General features: G+C 42.5%; 1 protein-coding gene across 1 annotated transcript; it reads right to left on the minus strand.

Annotated features, from left to right (window-relative positions):
• Window positions 1–10192: 10192 nt before the first annotated feature.
• Window positions 10193–14949, minus strand: LOC116047603 (extracellular calcium-sensing receptor-like). The gene is made up of 8 exons (XM_031296489.1): window positions 14769–14949; window positions 13943–14237; window positions 13551–13840; window positions 13109–13404; window positions 12119–12324; window positions 11762–11983; window positions 11253–11376; window positions 10193–11160 (listed from the first exon to the last, which is right to left on the minus strand). Exons 1-8 carry the CDS (start codon window positions 14873–14875, stop codon window positions 10262–10264), a joined length of 2439 nt encoding a protein of 812 aa, XP_031152349.1. The 5' UTR covers window positions 14876–14949; the 3' UTR covers window positions 10193–10261.
• Window positions 14950–23821: the final 8872 nt, after the last annotated feature.

Genomic DNA, 23821 nt, shown 5'->3' on the forward strand with positions numbered 1-23821 from the left:
CCTGGCTCCAGTCCAGCTGACCCGCCGCCTGGCTCCTGCCCAGCTGACCCATCGCCTGCTCGGCCTCCAGAGGGGCTCCGCCTTGGCCGACCTACGCGGCTTCCAGAGGGGCGCCGCCTTGGCCGACCTGCTCGGCCTCCAGAGGGGCGCTCCGGCCTTGGGTCAACTATCCCCTGCTCCACACAACAATAACAGGACTGATTGATGATTAAATGAAAGATTGTGGCTAATCCCTCCCACGCCAGTCACAAACGTTTTGATCCTCTCCCCTCTAGCGGGAGGCTGCGGTCCATCATAAACCAAAACAAGATCATCAAAACCTCCTGTCACAAGACCAGCTTCTTCTCAACTCCAGTGGACCTAATTAGCAAAGCTTGGGAACCCCACTGACCGAATATGACAGTCTCTTAACCCCCCACCCTCAGTACACGTTACATTAAAACACATCCTGGACTATTATCCCTGGCCATTGCACATATTCTGTGAACTTTTGCACATTGTTGATCAACAGTTTTCCACACCCTTTACAAACCGTACAGCCTGCTTTTCCATTTTTTCAGTTAAATTGCACATATTTGTTATAGTTATATCTGTTGGGACCAGCAGTTGTGTTAAACCTGATTTGTAACCAAAAAGGCCTCAGATTAAACTGACCTCTGGAGACAAGACACACATGTGGCACATGTGGACACAGACAAAGAGATCTTGGCCTATGTGGAAAAACCACAGCCCTTGTCACCAAACTACGAGAAAGAGAAGAGTCCCAAAATGGCTCCACCCTATCAACACACCCATGTGAGGCCCATATGGGTTTTATATGGGCTGGTTTTAATTTTGTCCGGGGGTTCCATGGTGGCCCCATGTGGGCAAGCCCAGATGAGCTGAAGGTGGGCTTCATATGGGCCCTAGCTAAAACCCACATGGGCAACCCAGGTTTCTCCCATCTGGGGCCCACACTAGCTGGGCCCCAGTAATGGGTCCCTGCTATTCTACCCATAAGGGTAATACACATTATTATGGGCTAACAAATTCATTTTTGGGGCTTATTTTACAGTCACCCCATACAGTTCTTTAACCCTTGTAAGGTGTTCATATTTTTGTTACACAGCCAATGTTCCCAGGTCTGGTGGACCCACCACATTATTAAGCTTTTAAATCAATACAGCCATAACAATTTATGTAAAAATACTTAACAGATGTTTACTTTAGCTCAATTACCAATGATGTATACATAATTTATGGTTCATATTTGCCATTTACCCCTGTGAGATCACATTTATGATCATATAATAATTTTCGTTTTTTGTGAGAAAACAAGGAAATTCAAAATTCAATTATAAAAAAGGTATAAAAAAAATAGAAACAAGATTTTTGATCATTATTGGTGTTTATTTCTTAGAACCTAATCAGAACAGGTGAAAGTGCTTGAAATGTAACAAGTTTGTAACTTTGTGTGGGAATAGCAGGTGCAGAAAGACAACATTCCCACACAGACACCTACACTCAGACACACACACACCAGGCCCAGTTAGGAGGACACAGTTAAGTTTCATAGCACCTACGATTATTACACTCGGGTCCAATAGACCCGAACACCTCATATGTAATAGGTATGTGTAGGGGGGGTGTACCGTGTGCAGTCATTGAAAATAAGTTATGTTTTATGTTCTTCACAGAAAATGAGCCAAGGCCAATGAGTTTGAGTTAGAAGAAATAATAAATAGCATAATTTCTCTTTTAGCAAACATTGAAAACGGGTCCCACAGACCCGAACATCTTGGGTTAAACAAGCTACAATAACAAAGAGACCAGTAATACAAATAATGACCTTTTTATTTAAGTAAAATTAAGAAAACATGCTTTTCAGCCTTTACTTCCGTGACGAATGTGCGTCATTTTGTAACACGTTATAATGCTCGCCTAGCTGCTAGCATGGCACTCCCTCATGCTCTGCAACTGACTAGCTAGCAGTACTTACTGCGCATGTGCGACTCCCAAAAAAGATAGTACAGAAGTGTGATGCCTCACTCTGTAGCTAAAACATAGAGCTCAACACACAGGGTGAAAAGAGGAGCTGTAGCAATGTCCAGTACAACAAAAATGGTGTTTTCTGAAAATTAAACCACATAAACATATTCTGGTACAACCTCTAAATACAATTCTGAACCTGAAAATGAGCATAATATGAGCACTTTAAGTATTGTGGTGCTGCAGAGATGTCCACGGCCTACAAATCCTCTCCTACAGACTAAAGAAAAAAATCTTTGTTTGGTACAGATCCTCGCAAAAATCACACAACAATCACTTTAATTTCTTTCAATGTTAATAATTTTCAATGAAAATGAGAATAATGATACAAAAACGATAATTCCCTCCAATATCGTGACTCATATCACAATCACAATATCAGTCAAAATAATCACAATTAGATATTTTCCTCATATCGTGCAGCCCTACTTTCCACCTCAAATGAGCCTCAAGCCTGAAGTCCTTGTTGAGAGGTTGCCTGTCGGGCCTGTCTATTACCCCCCCCGGTCCCTAGCACCAATGAGCTACTTGGAGACCGCCTTCTCGGCATCTTTACGGGTGATTTGGCTGATCATGACGTTTTTCTTTAAGCCTCCTGCAAGAAACAAATATAACGGTCACTTCATATGTGCCAACACAACTCTCAGCCAGGACTGTAAAGGCAACTAGGTTAAGAAAAGTGCTATATAAATTAAGATTAATATTAGAACTACACACATACTCTTGAACACACAAGTTAAGCAACTCAGAGACACACGCAAACACACTCCCCAGCCAGGACAACAAACACTCCATACACAATATTTAAAATCAACATGTTTATAACGTTAGGGTATTGTGACACCTTTCTGGTATCGGTACAACTTAAAACATTATCCACATGCACACCTACCATATATTACTTCATACAGTTTTAAAGCTTTGAACTCTCTCTTCCCGTTTCGGCCCACAAAGTTGTACTGCCTGGATAGGCCATGGTCTAGGAGGAAGGTCATCATCCTTCTTGTGGCCTCGTCGACAGTCCCCCCCCCTATGTCAGTCACAGCTGCAACCTGAGGGGGAACAAAGGCAATACAAAGCAAATGTATCTATATTGCTCACTGGAGTAGACCACTCAACATGGGAGACACTCGGGATGTTTCAGATCAAATGCACTGCTAGCCCCCCAATAAAATTGTATTGAGTTGCACTACCCTAGACTTAACATACATACCAGTTCAGACATGAAGTTTGGGTTTGCCAGTTTTTCTTCCATGATTTCCACATCACTAACTGTCTTTAGGGGGAAACCCTCTGGGGTAGAAGAGACGGTGGTGCCAGTGTTGCCACGCTGTTGTAGAAGTGTTTGTAGCATCCTACCTTGGATTTTTCTCTCTTTCATCTCCTCAAGGAGTGTTAAGATGCGAACAAACATGTTGTCCCTGATTTGTCTTCGAGGGGTTTCTGGTGACGTGGTGACGGGTTGAAACATCGGGCCATCTAAGGTTACCCAGAGGTGGTGGAAGTGTAGGCCTAGTAGATGGAGGCAGTGGAGGAGAAGACCTGAGGTTGGATGGAGGCGGTGGAGGTGTCAGCACAGACCTGAAGGTGGATGGAGGCAGTGGAGGTGTCTGCATAGATCTGAGGTTGGATGGAGGCAGTGGAGGTGTCAGCACAGATCTAAGGTTGGATGGAGCCGGTGGAGGTGATGACCTGAGGGTGGATGGAGGTGTAGGCCTGATGGGGCTGCCAGACCAATTGTCATCATTCTCATTCCTTTTCAGAATCCTGTGCTAACAAATCATCAATCATAGACTCCTTTTCAAGGACACGCAAATGTTACTCCACTTTCGCTGATATTTTCCTCCTTTTATTTCTTTCTGAACACTCCATTATTTCTATAAAAAAATAAAATTTAAAAAATTTAAAAAAAAGCATTTTAGTTTTTAGCTATGATTACAGGGGATCAACAGCCACGTGCAATTTAGCTAGCAGGTGAAGAACACAAACAATGAAAATCACCAGTTAACTTAATTTAAATTTGCAAGAAATATAGACTAATACAATAACAGGCTTAAATGAACTGACAACATAAGTTATACAACTTACACTTCTCAAGAATGCACACACTCGATCTCAACTGGCTTGGCTGTCTCTTCACTGTTGTCAACTGTTGTGTAAGCAAGGTAGCTAGATAGAAAGACATAGAAATCTTTAGCCAAATAACCACAAATTCAATACATGAATTTATTTTACATTATAATTATTACTTAGGTAGCCTATCTTTTAAGTAAAACAGAAATTCTACAAAGGGAGGGAAAAAGATCGATAAAGAATTCTCAAAGAAGGCTGGCTTGCCCAGGGCCAGGCCAGCTTAGCTGCATCTTTCTCCCTTCGCGTCCCACTGTCTACCTACACCGGCCCCGCACCCTGTCCTGCCTGCGCATTGCCTCTGCTGCTGTCTCTTTTTTCTTTCTCTCACTTCTCCGGCGGGTGGCGCGCATGCCCGCTCGCGGTGTGAAGTGCGTGTCCGCACTATTCTCAGACATGCACTACAATCACTGCTGATATATACGGCCTTTTGTACAACCACAGCTAAAATCACATTTGTTTCTGGAAAAGAATAGAATGTTGAGATGTAAAGTTAGCCTACCATCTCTCTACTTCTGTTGAGTGCGCGCTGTGCTCACTTCACTTCCTTAAGTCTAATTTTCTCTCGTGCAAGTAACCTAGCCCATTACAAAAGAACTAGCTAATGGCTGGAGACAAAATCACCTAATTCACCCACCATTGATCTAAGTCCATTCTCTCCCAAACAATGATACAGCAGTACTCATTATGGCACGTTCGAGAAAACCGGGAAGGCAACAGACAAGAAACGAGCACACAATAGGAAAATGGCACACGGAGACAAAATGGTAGCCTCAGCTTCAGCCCGGTAGAAGTGAGAACATTAATGGATAGAAACCCTAGCCGATAAAACTTTGCTAACATTCACATGGATCAGTGTTTTTGCTTTAACTGTAAATGCAACAAGTGCAAACATTAGAATGCCACCAGCTGGTAAAAGCAGAGAAATGAGCATTTTACAGCTTTTTTTAACAGCTTGCTAACTATGCCTGTTTGACTGCCTTGCTAACAAGTTCACAACCAAATCCTTCTAAACAATATCTTTAAGTCAACCACTCAAAATAAGCTCAAAATATGCTTGATATTGACTTAATAAATTAAACTTGTCTGTTCAACGCCATACTTTAACCAGGTTTAATTACCAAAGCTACACAGCTAGCTACCTCACTAGCTGAAAGCTAGCTAGCTAGTTCCTGTCCTCATAGCTAATACTCTCCAAAAAAGCTTTTGGTTAACATCATGCGGTAAAATAAAATAAAATCATCCCGTTTAGAGGCAGATTCTTACCTGCCTTTTGTCCACACGACAGTCTTGAACTTGCGGATCCTTAATGGACAGCAGACAGTACTACTACTCAAAGGTGGCAACGTTTTTTTTCTTTTCAAAGGCGGCAAAGTTTCGTTTGCTCGGTGATGGTGGTGGAGATTTCCAGATATGCGCTTCACAGTGGAGCGTGTGCAGTGCTTACTTTAGGGTTTGAACATTTTGTGGGGAAGCCGTTAGCAAACATGTCTGTTGAAAGTCGTAATAGTGCTTAAGACCACTATTGAATTGCCATGGCTACCCTTCTAAATAGCTTAATAGCCTAATAAAATTTGTATAAAAAGTGGCTATTGTTAAAAATAGCATCCATGTCTGACATAATCAATTTTGAATATCTTAGGAGTGGAGCCCAGCTGAAGCCCACTTAGTTTAGCCCATCTACTGCCCATGTGGGGCCCAACAACAAAGCCCACTCTGTGCCCATGGCCAGCCGAAGCCCAACCAGCCCAAGTGAGGCCCATGTGGGCCCCAACTGGACGTGTTTGCAGGGCAGGGAGGGGCTGCAGATAAGGTTTGCACCTTCCTGTAGCTTTGATTCTTCAGGGGTTCCTCAAACACAGCATGGGGCCTTAAACTATAAATAGCCTGAGCACCCAAAAACTAATGTCTTCCGCTGGCTTACACTGCTGAAGGAAGCACACAAGCGCTTGTGCTAAAAACTCCCCCTTCCATTTCTGAACAAAGTGGATTTAATTAAGGGGATCCTAGAAACACGTTGTGTTTCAACGCAGAGAGAACAACGACATTCTCTAGAAGAAAATCGGACACGGACACCGTTGTTTCTTCAAAGTCGACTCTGGCCTGTTCCCCGCTGCCCTGGGGATCAGAAAGCTTTTCTCCGCGCACGTTGACGAGCGGCCGGATTACGTTCTGTTTTTCCGTGGAAACCTACGGACTGATGGACTGAACACACAGTAAGAAGGCTTAAGGTTTCTGGGCAGAGGAATAGTGTGTTTTATTGATGTCAGTAAGGCTAATGCAGCCACTTGTTACGCCATTTATGTGATTTGCAATTAATAATGTGCTATTGCTGCACGCTTGATTTATTAATCTGATTGAGCCGCAGAGTCCAATCTGTTTGCTGTGAATGTACTCTGATCACAGTGCATTGTTGATATGTTGTGTTGAATATTGCAGCTAGCTTGTTAACACTGTAATTGCTACCTGCTCCTTTCACGGAGTTGTAGTTATTGTACTGAGTGAGATAATCAGGTTTTTCAAAGTGTCTTTCTTTCTCTAAAGGGCTTTCTTTCCTCTTTCACTAACACACACACACACACACACACACACACACACATGTACGGACATACACACGCCCAAGTGAACAACTAGCCAACAGCGAGTCACGTACGTCGAATAGCTACACAGCTAGCACATAGCGAAGTAGCTAGTGTGTCCCTCTTTGTCAGTCTTTTGATAGCTAACTGACTAGCTTAGTCACGTGGTGTTGCAACGCAGCCCACTACCGCCCTCTTAAGGCTAAATAGCTTTTGTGCAGCTAACACATAGCCTAGCTTCAATGAGCTAATGGCTAATCTGGGCGTGACCGAGCAACCCCCGGGTTGCGTCACCCCCCCTCCTCCTCGCACTCTCTCTCTCTCTCTCTCTCTCTCTCTCTCTCTCTCTCTCTCTCTCTCTCTCTCTCTCACTCACTCACTCACTCACTCACTCACTCACACACACGCACACACCCAGATCACATCACGTGCTGGTTTGTTTTTACTTTGTTTTGTATACAAAGGTATATTGGTTTTAATTGATCGAAGGATTATTGATTGGCCATTGATAATTTTGTTATTCAGTTAATAAATTCTACTATATTTTAAATAGCAGTTGTCTATGATTATTTGTGTACTTATTGTAATAACAAGCTGGTTAAACAGGTCGTTGCTTGGATCCTTGCACCCTTCCTTTTGTTCCTCTAGAAAATACCAGATAAATTAACCAAATTAATTAAGATCGGTATTTTAAAGGGAACACCACCTAAATGAGACTGTTTCACAGTTTCATTATTGGTCCCTGACTTCCAGGGTGGTGCCCCGTTTTGATTGTCGATTTGATACAATCTGAAGTTATTAATAACCATATTCATAACTTTATTAATATTGATAAAACATATTTGATAATTTGCCAATAATTAAATCTGTACCCTACCGATTCCCAACATATCTTTTTACATACTTTTTATTTTAATAAATCTGTGTTTATATTCTTGACTGCAGCAGTCCTTTGCCTTAATGTTTATTCTCTTTTTAATGGCAGAGGGGCAGGGGGGTAAGTATAGTTCCAACAGTAACCAGCTCCTTAATTTAATCTGGAAATCCAACAGGGAGGATGGGGAAAGGGGGAAAAGGGGGAATAGTGGGGCTGTGAAGGAGATGGATCCGCAATGGAATTAGTTTTGGTGAGGGGTTAGAGAAGGGTTGAAGAGGGGTTGAGAGTTCTTGTCTCGGCTCCAAAGTATCCTATGGTCATGGCTCTCCTCAGGTGGGGGCTGAGATGGATTTCTGCCATGCTGTTAGGGCCTCCTCTTGTTTGGATTCGTCTCAACTCTTCTTCTGACTGGCGGTAGATGATAAACACTAGAGTTGAGCCGGATACTCGGGTATCCGGTACGGATAAAGCACTTTTGCCGAGTACGAGTATTATACGAGTAATACAAGTCAATATCTGTGCTCGGATTGAATAAAAATCCTCATTGGGTAGCTGACTGTGTCTACGTTCTGTGATAGGCTAGTCATCACAGCGCCCCTCCCCTACACACATACAGATTTATTGTGTTGCTGTGTGTCCCCCGCTCTGCTCACTCACACAGAACAGCTCTCTCTCTCTCTGTCTCTCCCTCAGTCACTCAGGTTCGCGGGTCTTTTCCGTTAACGTTAGGGTTTCTTCAGCTTCAGGTTTGTTTATTACTTCGGTTTGTAGTACTTAGGCTACTTATTAACCAGTAGAGATCTGGTAAACGTGGGGTTTGTTCAGACGTGGTGCTTGGTAGAATGTGACTCGCGTTGCGTCTCTGCCTGTCGGAGATTTTTTTTCTTTTTTAAACCGTCAGCTGGCTCTAAACTGATCTGAAAAACAGCGTCGGACTATTTGATCCGTAGAACACAGTCCCCCCCGCCCCCATCTCTCTCTTTCTCTCTCTCTCTCTCTGTCTCTCTCTTACTCACTCACACACACTCACACACAAACACACACACACACACACACACACACACACACACACACACATACCTGGTATGGAAATAAAAAATTAAAAAAAAGAACCCCAAAAAAAAGTGTGATTTTATGATCACACTGATCATAAAAAAATTAAAAGTTAAAAAAAGAAAGTTATGTTGAGTATGAAAACTCTTGTTCATTACATTTTACTTCATAATTGCAACCGCATGTGTTGTATTCATTGTTGCAAAACTTGTTCTGTATATAGTTTGTTATCGTGATCAAAACCATTGATCTGAAGCTTAATGCTGATGCTGTCATGTAAATAGTTTTCTAATCAGCAATAAATATAACAATTTCTGATCAACCCATATCAATTGCATGCTTAAAATAACATACCGGTTAAAGCCCTGCCCATTTCAAGACAACCCGACCCACTTCCGGGTTAAATCCCTCCCACTTCTGGGTTAGGCCCCGCCCAGTCCGAGTACAGATACAGATACAGATAATGCTGTACTCGCTCATCCCTAATAAACACCTCAGCATTCAGAGAGCTAACTGTTCAGCAGATCAATAAAGTCCTGTTTCAGCACTTGAGATTGTTGCTTTACAAGATCGTTTGACCATTTAATGTTCAGTATGATGTTTTTCACAGTTGGGTGTGCTGCCACTATGATTGTTTCTGCCAAGTCAGCGACTTTGTCCTTGGGAAAGCAGAGTAGTTTTTTTTTGTTTTTACTGAAAATGCTTTGTACATCTCTTACAGCAGAGTCACCCACAATCAGAATTTGAGGCCCAGTCGTTACCTTTCCCGGTAGCCTTTAATTTTTGAGTTACTCTCAGTCTTTACCCTAGGCAACCTTACCCTCTGCAACAGTGGCACAAATCTGTTGTCCAGTTGCACACTCGATTGTTCGGGAGGTTTTTTGTTGCTAATTTTCTCTTTCCCAGCTGTTCACGGCTGTGTCCTACTAAGTACAGTGGTTGTAGAGGTGCTCTGCCTCGATGACATTGAAGGCAAGCTGGTCATATCACAAATCTCAGGGTGCTGTGCTCTGCTCGTTACTCGTCCTCCCATTTCCCAAGGTTTACTCTTTGGCTTTGCTGTTAGGCTTTGTACCAAGAGAGTTCCAGGGAGAACTACCACTTTTTTACCACTACCACACATTTATTACCCAGTAAACAGCCTCTCTGCAGTCTTGTTGGTGCTAAGTAGCCATGTGTTATTCTTTAAAATGCATTTTATATTGTATGATGCTATAACTGAGCTTGCTCATTCTAAATCAAACTTAGATTTGAGAGATTTAACTTGTTTATTAATCCTACACAAATATTAAAATAGCAATGATTTAATCAAAATGTTGAGACTGAACTCAGTACCACACATTTTTGTCATGCATTTTGACTTTATTTATTCACATTATTTTATATTTTAAGTTAAATGATGAAAGACTATTTCTAAAATGAGACATAATAAAAGGACATTCACAAAATGACATTACAATTAGGAAAATATTTAATGTAAAAACAAACTTGTGAATATAAATTTTTAAATCCACAAGGTAAAGACTGTGCACAGCATGAGCTGTATGATGTATGTTGCCAGCTGAACTATTTCCAAACCTCCGGAATCTTAGGATTAATTTTTATTCATTAACTGTTTCTTGGTGTTCTTCTCGGGCTTAAACAATATGATGAAACACTTTGGAGCAAATATACACAGTATTAGTCCAAAACTGGAGGCCAGAATGGCAAATATCTCCACAGCCACAGTAAATTTTCCAGGAGAACTGAGATATGCAGGAATAAATGTGATCCAGACTGCACAGAATATCAGCATGCTGAAGGTAATGAGCTTGGCTTCATTAAAATTATCAGGTAATTTCCGAGCTAGGACAGCTAACACAAAGCAAAAGACAGCCAGTAGGCCTATGTACCCGAGCACAGCCCAGAACCCAATAGCTGAGCCTAATGCACACTCCAGGATGATTCTCTCTTTGTATATGGTTAGGTTTTTCATTGGAAAAGGGGGACTAAGACCCAACCAAATAGTACATATTAAGACTTGAATAAGCGTGAAAGACACTACAGCCATTCTTTGCTGTGGAGGACCAAACCATTTCATCACATTACTACCTGGGAGTGTAGCTCTGAAGGCCATTAACACTACTATTGTTTTTCCAAGAACACAAGACATACAGAGGACGAAGGTGATCCCAAACGCTGTGTGGCGCAGCATGCAGGACCACTCAGAGGGTGCTCCAATGAAAGTTAATGAACATAAGAAACATAGAGTCAGGGAGAAGAGCAGCAGGAAGCTCAGCTCAGAGTTGTTGGCCCTGACAATCGGGGATGTCCTGTGACGATAGAACACAGTCGCTGTTATAATGGCCAGACAGGCGCCTCCAACTGAGAATGCAGCCAGGATGATTCCTAGGACCTCGTTGTAGGAAAGAAACTCTACAGGCTTGGGGAGACAAGTGTCTCTCTCTGCATTAGGCCAGAACTCCTTGGGGCAAGGGAAACAACCAGGGGAATCTGAAAAAAAAAAAAAAAAGGCCTTCTAGCAGTCATACTGTATATTGATCTTGTACAGTACATTGGCTATGGATTAGGAGATAAACAAATACCTGTAGCATTACTAATCTCTCCCTCAGGACACAGTATACAATCGTAACAGCAGATGGGTTTTCCTTTCTGCAGCACTTTACGAGTTCCTGGAGGACAGCTGTCAGTGCACACTGATACAGGAACCTGGCACATAGAGAGAAACAAACTCATACATATTCATGTATGCCCTGAAGCTCTGAGGATTAAAAGATAGGTATTTATTTATTGAACTATATTGACACATGTATATATTTATTTCACGTTTATTTGTATATTTATCACCTCATTTATTTATTTTAGGATGTATTCTATAGCCATATTTATTCATTTATGTATTTATTAATTCATTTAATATTGAATAAACTGTAATTCTAAAGTAGATTACGTTGTCAGTAGCCCACTGGTTACAAGAAGGCTTGGTAGTGATTGGAGGAACAGTTACAGTGAACAAAAATTCTTTCAATGTACACATATCAGACCCTACAAGATCATCATATGTATGTAAAAGTATTGCTTTTGGGCTGCTTACTTGTGTGCCACCATCCACCCAGGTGAGGTTTCTGTTTATTTGGAACTTCTGGCCCACTGGCAGTGATGCATCGTATTGCCCTACTGTCACCAACTCAATGCTGCCACTCTCACTTTTTTGCCAGTTAACCAGTTCGTATCGGGCCACAGGATCACCGTTGGCATCAAATGACACATCATAACCATTTCGGGAAAAATTTACTTTTTTCAGCTGAGTAACAACCTGTAAAGATGAAATAAAGGAAAACAGTGAGGGAGAGCAAGGAAATAACATCAAATAAAACAAATATTTTATGTCAGAAAAGGTACATTATGGCAAAAAAAAGGGAATTGGCGTTTTCACTTATTCTCAACTGACCTCTTTGGACTCTATCCTGGTGAATTTGTCACACTGAGTTGTAGAATTTGTTTGCTGACACAGTGCTTTGTGAATGGCATGAGCTATTGCATAAACAGCCTTGTATACCATGTTAGTGATCCGGAGCTGAGATGTGTCAGTGTACGGGCTCTGGAGCGTCTTTATGTCTTCAGTTCCATCACATAATCTCTTGTCTACGGCTGCACCTAAAACACATGACAAAGGCTTTGACAATAATATGTGATATTACATTATTATTCTTCCCTATGTGTTTATTATTAGTCTACCTCCAGCAGGAGGGTTATGTTTTTGGTTCAGTTTGTTTGTCTGTTTGTCAACAGGAGTACGGAAAACAACAGGCCTACTTTTCATGAAACTTGGTAGAAGGTTGTATCATGGGCCAGGGAAACCCCATTAAATTGTTGATCAGATCCGAGTCACGGGGCAGATACGCTAATTAGTTTTCTCTTTTGTTAACATTGTGAAAAATGGTGGTCTGCATTCTCCAAGCACTCTTCTAGTTGTCTTTGTTTTATTTTAGTTTTTTTAACCTGCTAAACGTGCCTTGCAGAAATCCATATATCTACATTGTTCTAATTTATTAGTAAAACATTATTTTACAATACATTTCAAAGCAATGTTTTACAGATATGCTTTTTTGTTTTTAAATTGTTGCTGTTTCAGTTTGTATCTGGACATTTGTATATTTTAGTTTTTTTTTTTTTAGTTAGCTCATGTCAACACAAATCAGTCATCAGACAATTAGTCACTTTTAAAAAATGGCAACAAATTAATTTAATTAAATACTGACATGATCGGCCTGACGTGTATAAAATAAATTAAATGATCTGATATCACTGTCAGTATGATTGCCTTAATAGAACTACAAACACAGGAAGCTCCACTCAAACAATAATTAAAAAATATACGACCACAAGGACACAACTGTGGGTGCCTCTCCTATGGTAAACATAAATACAAATGTCTCACTTTTTCCCAGCCTGCAGTTGAATGCATCCTCCCAGAACTCAGTAAGCACTGGAGAGGCAGCCACTTTAGAAGGAGAGAGATCCAGCAAGAAGTCTCTCAGACCTGGGATGACAGATTTCTGAATGCCAAATCCGATGGTTCCAGCACAGAAGCTGAACCTCAGTATGTCTGGGGCGGTTACCCAGGATTCACTGCCTATCCACTGGCGAGGTGAAAAAGGCTCGAGTGACAGCTCTTCCAGCAGGATCCTAATGTCTCCAGGGGATGTAAATGCCACAACAACCATAGCTGTTGACCTGGAGAGACATTTAAAATAAATACTGTATACGTTTTAAAATATATATCAAGAAAGTAAACACAAGCCATCATGAGATAGCCCATATGCATTTTTGTTGTGCTTTTGTGTGCAGGTCAGTGTCAACAAAGGGAACCTTTGTTATACCTGCGGATAACGTCAGCTACTCTCTGGATCCTGCTACGTGGGTGGGTCCGATAGAAAGATTCAGAGTATTCTACACAGATCCCCTCTTTGCGTGCTGCGTCCAGAAAAGACGCCATACCATTATTGCCATAATCCGAATCTGACCGGACAGTACCTATCCAAGTCCAGCCAAAGTGTTTTACCAGCTTGGCCAGCGCGTCAGCCTGGAACTGATCACTAGGAATTGTTCTGAAGAAATTTGGGTACTGCTGCTTATCGGACAGACATGCACAAGTGGCAAAGTAGCTCACCTGAAGGAAAAGAACACGGTAAATATTAATGGGACACGCAAAAAAATCAGCACTGCATGGTCTCTATTCCAATTTTTTTTCTCCACTTTTCAGAATATTTACTTGAGGAATGTTAAGGAGCCCAGTGATGCGCGACATGCTGATGGATGGTGTCGACCCAGACTCACCAACGATAGCCATCACCATACCAGATTGTGAGCAATTGTCACCGGTGTAAAACACCGGGTCCAGGCCATTTGAAAGCTGGAATGCCACATGCACCGCCACGGGCACCGAGCCGCACGCGTCATAGATGTGATAACCGAGTTTGATTCCCGGCAGCAGCTCCGTGCTGTTGTTTATCTCCTCGATGGCGAAGATCATTGCACGTGAGAAGCGCAGCTCACGGGTGTTAGTGCTGCAAACAGACACTCAAGTCTCTTAATCAAGGACAATCACAACTTAAAGAGAAATAGTTGTAATAATAAAGGGAAATTGCAATTCATAGTTATTGACAATGCCTGATAGCTGCCCATATGTGAACAAAATACTGCACAGGCATCAAAGATTGCCTGAACACCAAAATTCAAAAGATTAAATATGAGTAAAAAATGTAGAATCCTATTGCACGATTAAAAAATAGTTATAGTCAATAGTCTTAATTTGTTTGTATCTTCTTAAATATATACAAGTCAGTTGTTATACAAATACATTTTCAGTTAATATTAAAAAAATGCTTTTTTCATATCAAACTCAAATTTATAAATTTGTGAGTATAATACCTGCAATATATATGACTAAATACTGAATTGGCACTTTGTAAAAAAAAAAAAAATTGTTTTGTTCAGTCCACCACAAAACCTGCAACACAATTGTAAGCACATGAAACAAATCACAACAGCCACACAGTCTAACATCCTCTTATCCCCCACTTCTCCCTCTTACTAACCTCCCTGTACATCTTAGTGGCTCAGGCATGGTGGTGTAGTTATGCTTCACTGTTTGCATGTTGTAGTGTATGGAGAAAACACCACCAATAACATAGTCACCATCCATTGAGAACACAGGGAGACGAGTGGTACCCTGGAGCTTACATTTCACAGATGAAGCCTGAGTGCTGACCCCAGCACCAGTCCAACCCTCGGTAAGCCCAGCCCTTTGTTTAACATCATCCTCAGAACCATTCAAGGCAAGAGCTGAGTTCATCTTAAACAAACCCAGAGACAGGATCAGGCCAATACAGAGAGCGGAGATCTCCATCCTTCAACTGTGAGCATGTGGGAATGTGTGTTTTATAGATTTTCAGACCAAACCTTCCCTCCTTCTACTGTACGTCAGTTTACTTTGCATCAGAGAGAGGATGGCCTTATCCAGTCCTACCGTTTCATCTATTTGGCTTTAATTTAGCTTATAATATAGTTAAGCCTAACAAATGTGCACCTTCAATCCCATTTCAAAAAATGCAGATACAGAAATATTTAAAAGGAAATTATTTCATAATAAATAGATTTCATTTATTCACTTAATTTTTATATTTTATATTTTAAAGAATATTCATAAAATACAATGGCAACATTAAGAGGACATGCACAAAATGACAATTAAGAAAATATTAAATGCAAAAATAAACTATTTTAGACAAGGTGAAGACTTTGTTGGATGTGCACAGCATACATAGTGTATGTTGCCATCTTAACTATTTCCAAACCTCAGATGTTTTAGGATTGATTTTTGTTCATTAAATGTTTCTTGGTGTTTTTCTCTGGCTTAACCAATATGATAAAACACTTTGGAGCAAATACACAGTATTAGTCCGAAACTGGAGGCCAGAATGGCAAATATCTCCACAGCAACAGTAAATTTCCCAGGAGAGCTGAGATATGCTGGTATGAAGGTGATCCAGACTGTACAGAATATTAGCATGCTGAAGGTAATGAGCTTGGCTTCATTAAAATTATCAGGTAATTTCTGAGCTAGGACAGCTAACACAAAGCAAAAGACAGCCAGTAGGCCTATGTACCCGAGCACAGCCCAGAACCCAATAGCTGAGCCTAATGCACACTCCAGGATGATTCTCTCCTTGTATATGTGGGAAACCAGTTGAGTTGTGCGTGTAGTCGCATCACGTGGTCATGTGACCTGTTGCCAATCAGGAAGTGATAAAAAGCTTACCAGGTTCAGTCATTAGTCTCTTACCTCTCGCTGAGCGCACCGCGTTGGTGTGGATTCTCCTGTTGTGCAGGGTGATAGCCAGATGCAAGTTCCCGTCCTTCACAGAGGGAACCGGAGCAAATTGACGTTTACCACTGACATGACTACTAATGAGCTGCTGTGGCTGTAGAGCTCCGGAAAATACTGCTTTGGAAATTCCCTCCTCCCGCATTAACTGTGCTATAGGAGTTTGTTGTGTCTTATTTTAAAGTGTGAACTAAGTTGCTGAAATGAGTGTGGATAAGGAAGTGGAGGAACTGTTGGCTCTGCGTGAGGAGGTACAGAGGTTACGGGTGGCTAATGTACAATTCAGTCAAGGAAGGAATTTATGATTGGATAGAAAATATAAAGTCATGCTTGAGAGATAGGCAGATGACCACCCGAGAGAAGGCCCTCTTCCTGTATGATCATTTGGAAGGGGAAGCAAAAGTATAATCAGATTTCGCTCATTGGCAGAGTGAGAGGATCCAGACACCATCTTAGCAATTTTGAAAGAGCTGTATGGTTCCTCCGATTCCTTTGTTAGCCTGCAAAAACAATTCTTTGATCGCAAACAAAAAGATGGGGCGTGTTTAAAGGAATTCTCCCATTCTCTGTGGGCATTGATTGAGGATGTTCTGCGTGCTTACCCTGATAGGTTGACAGACATGGACATCCTGGTTAGAGATCAGTTTGTTGAATATGTGCGTGATGTATCATTGCGGAGGGAGTTAAAGAGTCTCTTAAGTCAACGTCCCTCAATTTCTTTCTTAGCCCTGAAACAGAAAGCCATTATGTGGGTGGAAGAGGGTGAGGGATCTTCTAAGCAAACTCAAGCAGGACGTCACCACTGTGGGGTTGATGTAAATGTTGAGGGGGCCTGTCATACGATAGGAGTTGGAAAGGAATCTGAATTTTCTGTTTTGCAGGAACAGTTAAATAAACAACACTTACAAATTGAAACCATTATAACAAATCTATCTAAAATGGAATCTGTACTTGACCAGGGTGGTTCTCGCTCTCATAACCCCAATTACAAGTTCACTATAGAAGGCTTGCCCATCTGCCTCCGTTGCCGGAAGCCGGGACACGTCCTTCGCCAGTGTCGCCAGGGGCCAAGGCAACCAACATCCAGCACACCCGGGGTCCATCCTGACTCAAACCCTGCTCCAGCTTCCACAGGACCCTCAGGTATGGGCTCTGTGGACAATGCAAATGGTAGTAATGAGACTAGCCGTAATTATCCTCCTATGCAGATTCCCCCTCTTTCAAACGCTTCACGACACCTCATAGGTAGATGCCCTATAGTCGAGGTGGAGATGGGTGGGGCAAGGGTGAAATGTCTGCTAGATACAGGTTCTATGGTTACCACCATTACTGAGTCACTTTTTAAAGAAGTGTTCGAGCACTGGGGTGCCCCGAAACCTAAATCATGTGGGTGGTTGGCTTTGAAGGCAGCAAATGGTTTAGACATCCCCTATGTAGGATATCTAGAGTTGGACATCCAAGTGCTGGGTAAAATGATTCCAGGTCCATTCCAAGAAGGGCAGCTTGCTCTATAGACGTGTAACTGCCCCACATGGTGAGCCGTATGCTCAACTGCTTTTGCCTACATGCCTCCTTCAAGAACTGTTAAACAGCCTTCACGACCAACATGGGCACTAAGGGGTGCGACGGACCACTGACCTAGCGAGACAAAGATGTTAGTGGACAGGGATGGGAGCAGAAATAGAAAAGCACTGTCAAAACTGCCAACGTTGTGTGCTGTCCAAGGCTGTCCAGCCGAAGGTGAAAACCTACCAGGGCGCTCTTATGGCCAGTCAGCCGCTGGAAGTACTCGCCATTGACTTGCTGACAGACATTGATCTGTTGCCGCAGCCTGAGACAGCATAAAGGATTCAAATTCAAAAGGCAAATTGTTGTAATGTATATTTGATGTTGTTCTGTAGATATTTGGAGAAAAACAAATACCTGAAGCTATACTGTTCTCGCTGAGGTGTAGCAACTAAACAGTGAGCTAAACTCTCTCTATTCATGAACATGAAGACATCCTGAATTCTTTGTATGCAGATTTATTTTCTTCACATTGTGCTGAATCCATACACGAGATGAGTTATGAGAGACGAGAGAGTGAAACTAGGAAACAAACAGCAAAATACTGTAATTAGCTAAGCCACATAGCTTTCATGAACATTACTTTTACAGCATGAAATCAATATGCTTAAAAGTTAACTTAGTCAGAACAAAGATTATATACATACAAGCGATGCTTCTGCTGGGGAGTCAACAGGCAGGATGCATTATCCCTGGCGCATTTTTTAACCAGTCTGCCGTTTCTAATGCATTTCTAACGTGGTGAATTCCATAGACTGTATATAGAATGAACCAACAGATCCCGTTGCTCTGGACGGAGACCAGTGAAGGCCTTTAGAAGCACTTTTCCGGTGAGCGCCAAGCGTTACTGGGCAGCCTCCAACTGAGAGAGACGACATAAATGTGACGTGAGCAACCTGTCTGAAAGTTGTAAGTCTTCTGGTAGCTGTGCCAAGAGAAATCTCAATCATTCCGAATATTGCAGAGACGGAGAGCGTAGGTATATGTAAGGAGATAACATGGAAACAGGCTAATTATTGCTAACAAAAATGCTAGTTAACATTAGTAATTAAACAGCTAATGTAAGTCGAAACTGCCTGCGAGCTTCTCCTGTACTATACGGTAATTCCTCTACTATGCGACAGTAAGTCCCGTGGTTATGACACAATCGTTAGCCTATTTTTACAAAAACGTTTGCTACGGAGCCATAACGTGAGATACAAGGTAATGGAGCCTTTTATACATTGTCGTGTTTCTTTAGAAATAAACAATGGACAAATAGAGTCTTTACATGCTTCAGATGTAAAGTTATTTGCTGTCAAAGTGACGTCAAAATGAATGGCAGTCAATGGGATGCTAACGGGGGGTGAGTGCTTGTTAGCATCAAAATGGCGCCATAGGAGGTACGTGTTGTGAGGAGAAGCTTACCCCCTGGGTGTTTTATGAAGAACAGAGCGGACTCAAACGCACAACTCCAAAAATTAACAAGTTTATTGAACAAAAACTTCCAACCAAATCTGGCGGGGAATTCTGGGGCATAAACTCGGAGGGAGAGGGACTCAAGGGGAAAACCTAGGAAGGCGAGGGACTCAGGGGTAGAAACTAGGATGGCGAGAGACTCAAGGGAAAACCTAGAATGGCGAGGGACTCAGGGGCAGAAGCTAGGATGACGAGAGACTCAAGGGAAAAACCTAGGATGGCGAGGGACTCATGGGGCAGAAGCTAGGATGGCGAGGGACAGGGAGGCAGGGAGTGGGATGGTGAGGGAGCTCAGGGGAGCGCGGGGAAACCGGGGCCGAAGATTCAAGGAGGGCACACTGGAGAAAGGAAGCAGAGGGGCCGAGGAAGGGCTGGCTGGACGCGGAGACGGAGGTAGGGTGAAGCAGGGTGCCGTGGGAGGAGGACTGGATGGAGAGGCCAGCTGACTGGATATGGAGGAGATGGAAGTGATCACTGTGAAACAAACACAAAGAAGGGTAAGACAAGGAAACACACAGGGACAGGTAAGTACAAAGAATCTTTCAGGTAGCTTATGCGAGGGTCACTGGTGAAGCGGAGACAACGATTCAGCGGAGATGGTCTGTTGAGCCGGGGTTGAAGTACTGTTTTTAATTGTAGATGGCTGGCAGGTGTGCGTGGCGGGAGAGCGGTGATGGTGATTGCAGCAGGTGTGTCTTGTCAGCTGGCAGGCAGTAGACAGGAGGGGAGGAGGGAAAACAAAAGAGACACAGGGAGAGAGACAGAGCCGACAGAAAAAAAAAACATCTAGAGAAAATAAACAAAAACTCACAGCCAGCCGACCCCAACCATCACAGGGTGAATTCTAACGTGGTTTCCAACTTCCGGTTTTAGCTCGGTAAACAAACGTAAAAATAAGAGTCTGCATGAACTACTTCCTGTTTTAGCTCAGTAAACAAACGTCAAAATAAGAGTCTGCATAAAACTGAAAGTATGCCAAATTAAATGCATAAAAATTCAACTTAAATGCCTGAAGGGCAGAACAGTAGCATTGCTAATCTCTGCTTCAGGACACAGTATACAATCATAACAGCAGATGGGTTTTCCTTTGTGCAGTACTTTACGAGTTGCTGGATGACAGCTGTCAGTGCACACTGACAAAGGAACCTGGCACATAAAGACAAACAAACAGAGCTACAAAGCTCTGAGAATTAATGGATAGGTTCACATTTTTTTCAAGTCTGTCTGAAAACAATAAGATGTGTCCTGAAAATGTTAATCGTCACTGTAACCAAACTGTAATTGAAAAAGACCACCACTTTGAGCAGACTGGATTGGCTGTTAGTGACACAGTGTCTCTCTCTCTCCCTGTCAGCATTAGCTCGCTCTACCTGGACTAGTAACGTATCAGCATGCGGTAAGGTTATGCTCTGCTCCTTGGCTTGGCTTGGACCTATGGCTTGGTCGCGATATTACCAAGGGGGTAAGCGAGCATCTGGAAAGCGCACCTACTATGGAGAGTTTCTAAAGCTAACAAGCCATCACCTGCCGCTAGCATTTCATTGACTGCCATTGATTTTGGCGTCACTTTGACAGTGAATAACTTTACATCTGAAGCGTTTAAAGACTCTATTTGTCCATTGTTTATTTCTAAAGAAACACGACAATGTATAAAAGGCTCCATTACCTTGTATCTCACGTTATGGCTCCGTATTAGACGTTTTTGTAAAAATAGGCTAACGATTGTGTCATAACCACGCGACTTACTGTCGCATAGTAGAGGAATTACCGTATAGTACAGGAGAAGCTCGCAGGCAGTCAGGGGGTACGTGGAGGCATACAATGAAGCTAGAAGCCCATGAAGCCATGAAAGCATCGGAACAAAATATTTCAGCAACGTTTTGATGGATTGGAAATACTTCGGTATGTGGCAAGTGAATTCATATGAAGTAACATTTAGATTTCTCTTGGCACAGCTACCAGAAGACTTACCGGCAATTTCCACTGGATGCAGAACGTCTGCGGAACGTCGACGGAGTCATTAGGTTTCCATTAAAGTCAATGTGTGTATTTCCACTGACTGCAGAACGTCTGCGTCCCTACTCCGTCCCAGTTCCGTCAGTCCGCAGCCCTCCGGAGCAGATACGCAGAGCTTCTATTTTTGACGGACGACGGAGAGCTCCGCAGCAATTCAGCCCACGGCAGATAGTGCGGGACAGGAAGTCGAGCACAGAAACAAAATAAAACATCCGGTTACTTTACAAAATAAAATACACCGTGCTCACGGCAGGTCATATTTCCCTGCACTACACCTTGAAAACACAGCACAGAGTTGTTTCCCCTCTACTCCTCTGGATGGAAACAAACCGTTGTTGGTTTTGTGGTTCTGTTTATAGAAACTACATCCTGTTATATCGCGCGAACATACATGAATTCGCGAGATCTCGTTGTCGGCTGGCTGCAGCTGTTAAGCAACAAATCCAGACCTGGTGGGTATTGACAGACGGCGGAGCACACAGCCGTTCCGCAGCGGAGTCGGTCCGCAGACGTTCCGCATCTTGTGGAAATCCACGGTTACAACTTTCAGATAGGTTGCTCACGTCACATCTACGTCGTCAAGCTCAGTTTGAGGCTCCGCAGTACGCTCAGCCATCACTGGAAAAATGCTTCTAAATAGGCTCATTCGAGATGAGCCAGGTCTGCGCAGAATCGATCACCGTGATCGCAGCCCAATGCATGCCAGTTAGATTTGTGTCCGACTCGATCCCGACTTGCTCTGACATCATGCACACGTGGGCAACGATAACCTCACGAGATCAAGGTGGCCGCAGGTTTGAGACACAGGCAGCGCAGTTGCTTTTCACCGACTGCAAGACCCAAGCGGACCCAGGGCATGCTGGGAAACGCCTGCCTCTCAGCTGATCTAACAGCTGATTGGTTCAGAATCGACTCAACATGATGACGTTTTATATAAACTTTTTATTGTTTTTGAATTAGAGGGATTTTGATTGTTATTTGTCTGATTTAAAGGCTTATTCTGTACAGAACACATGTTATGTGGCTGATAGTTACATCTAGAAATCAGAGAGACTAAATCTGCCGCCGCCTTCTCTCGTCCACTTTACAGGCAAGGCGCAGCTCATCTCGAACGAGCCTATTGACTTCACTGGTGTCCGTCGAAGTCTATGGAGTCGCTGTGTCCATTAATATTACTGTCTATGGATATTACGAATCCCACAACGCCAAGACCCGCCCTTCAATAGCATTTATTGGCCAGGCGTCCATGCTTACGCAAGGTAACATAACCCCATTTGTACAGGTCCTATGCCCTGACCAATCAGCTATCTAACCTTAACCACTCAAGGTCAAATGCCTAACCCCAACCAATCGACCATTATGGCCATGCCAATTGGTCTTGGCGTGGCCATAGCAGGGCTCCAGACTAACTTTTTTCACTAGGAACACAGTGGCCCCCAACTGAAAATTTTAGGGGCGCAACCAGAAAATTTAGGGGCACACACCGTAAATCAACATGCTAACCAAATATTCACATTTCTACTAATTTCCACTGTATTACTAATACATACTTTGATTATAGATGCAGAAATTACAATGTGCTGTTTCAAATTCAGTGTCACTTTTGAAGATGTAACATAGAAGGTTAACCGACAGCACCATCGTTGTCATGAAAAACAAAACATATATATATATATACCAGCTCTAGTCTACAATTACAATGAATTCAACTTAAAATTAAACATGCATTGTTTAGGCTACTACTGAACCAATATTGGTACCGATACCTGAAATTCGGTTCCGTTACCCAATGGTACCTTTTTTGTTGGTACTTTCCCTCTATAATTACAAAACAATTATTTCAGTTGTAAAAATTATTGTCAAACCTATTTATCCTATTGTTACCGTCTGGCTCAAGGCAGGCAGATTGGGAAGGGTCATCACACTATGTACTTAGAACATTACATTATTTTATTAATTAAACAAAATCCTCCTCCTCCCAAACCCATCCCTACAACCTATTAAATTGAATAATTATTAATTTCTTATTCACTGTAACTTTTATTATTGTATATTCTTTTTTAGCCTGTTTTATTTTCATGACCGTTTTTAATTGCTGTTTAATGTTGCCTTGTTGCTGAAAGGTGCTGTAGAGATAAAGTTGCCTTGCCTTACAACCTCAACCTGTCAGTCAGTCACCAGGGCACAGAAACCAGTGTTGTGCCTGCTTAGAAAGTGTAACGTCAACAGCACTGCAACCGCTTTCGTCTCTCCATTAATATCATATCACAGCAAACGCTGTCTGCATGAAGTTTTGAAAAACTGCAACCACACTTGAAACCACTTTATCGGCATTTCCGTGACTCACTGTGACTTCAACAAAACTGCAGAGCCGACGTAGTTTGCACCGTCCGCAGCTATGCGTGTGTGTGCGAGTGTGTGTGTTTGTGTCAGAGCTCCGCTCTCTGTCCATTTTCAGAGAGGACAGATAAGCCTGAGCTTACGCACTCTCAGGTTCCCGAAATTTCGACGTTTAATGTGTAAAAAAGGGGGACCATTTGGTCGCAGTCTGGAGCCCTGCATAGTGGGATTCGTAATTTTGCGGTTTGGACACAGCGGCCTTGAGCGAGAGAGAAAGGCATTAATCTGAAATGCTCTCACACTTTCTGTTTTCCCCTCGTTGGATTACGTTTGTGGACACTACTGTATGCGTACATCAATAAGTAAGTCTGATGTCCTGTGGGT

Source organism: Sander lucioperca, chromosome 5, assembly GCF_008315115.2.
Source record: "Sander lucioperca isolate FBNREF2018 chromosome 5, SLUC_FBN_1.2, whole genome shotgun sequence".
Classification (NCBI taxonomy): Eukaryota; Metazoa; Chordata; class Actinopteri; order Perciformes; family Percidae; genus Sander; species Sander lucioperca.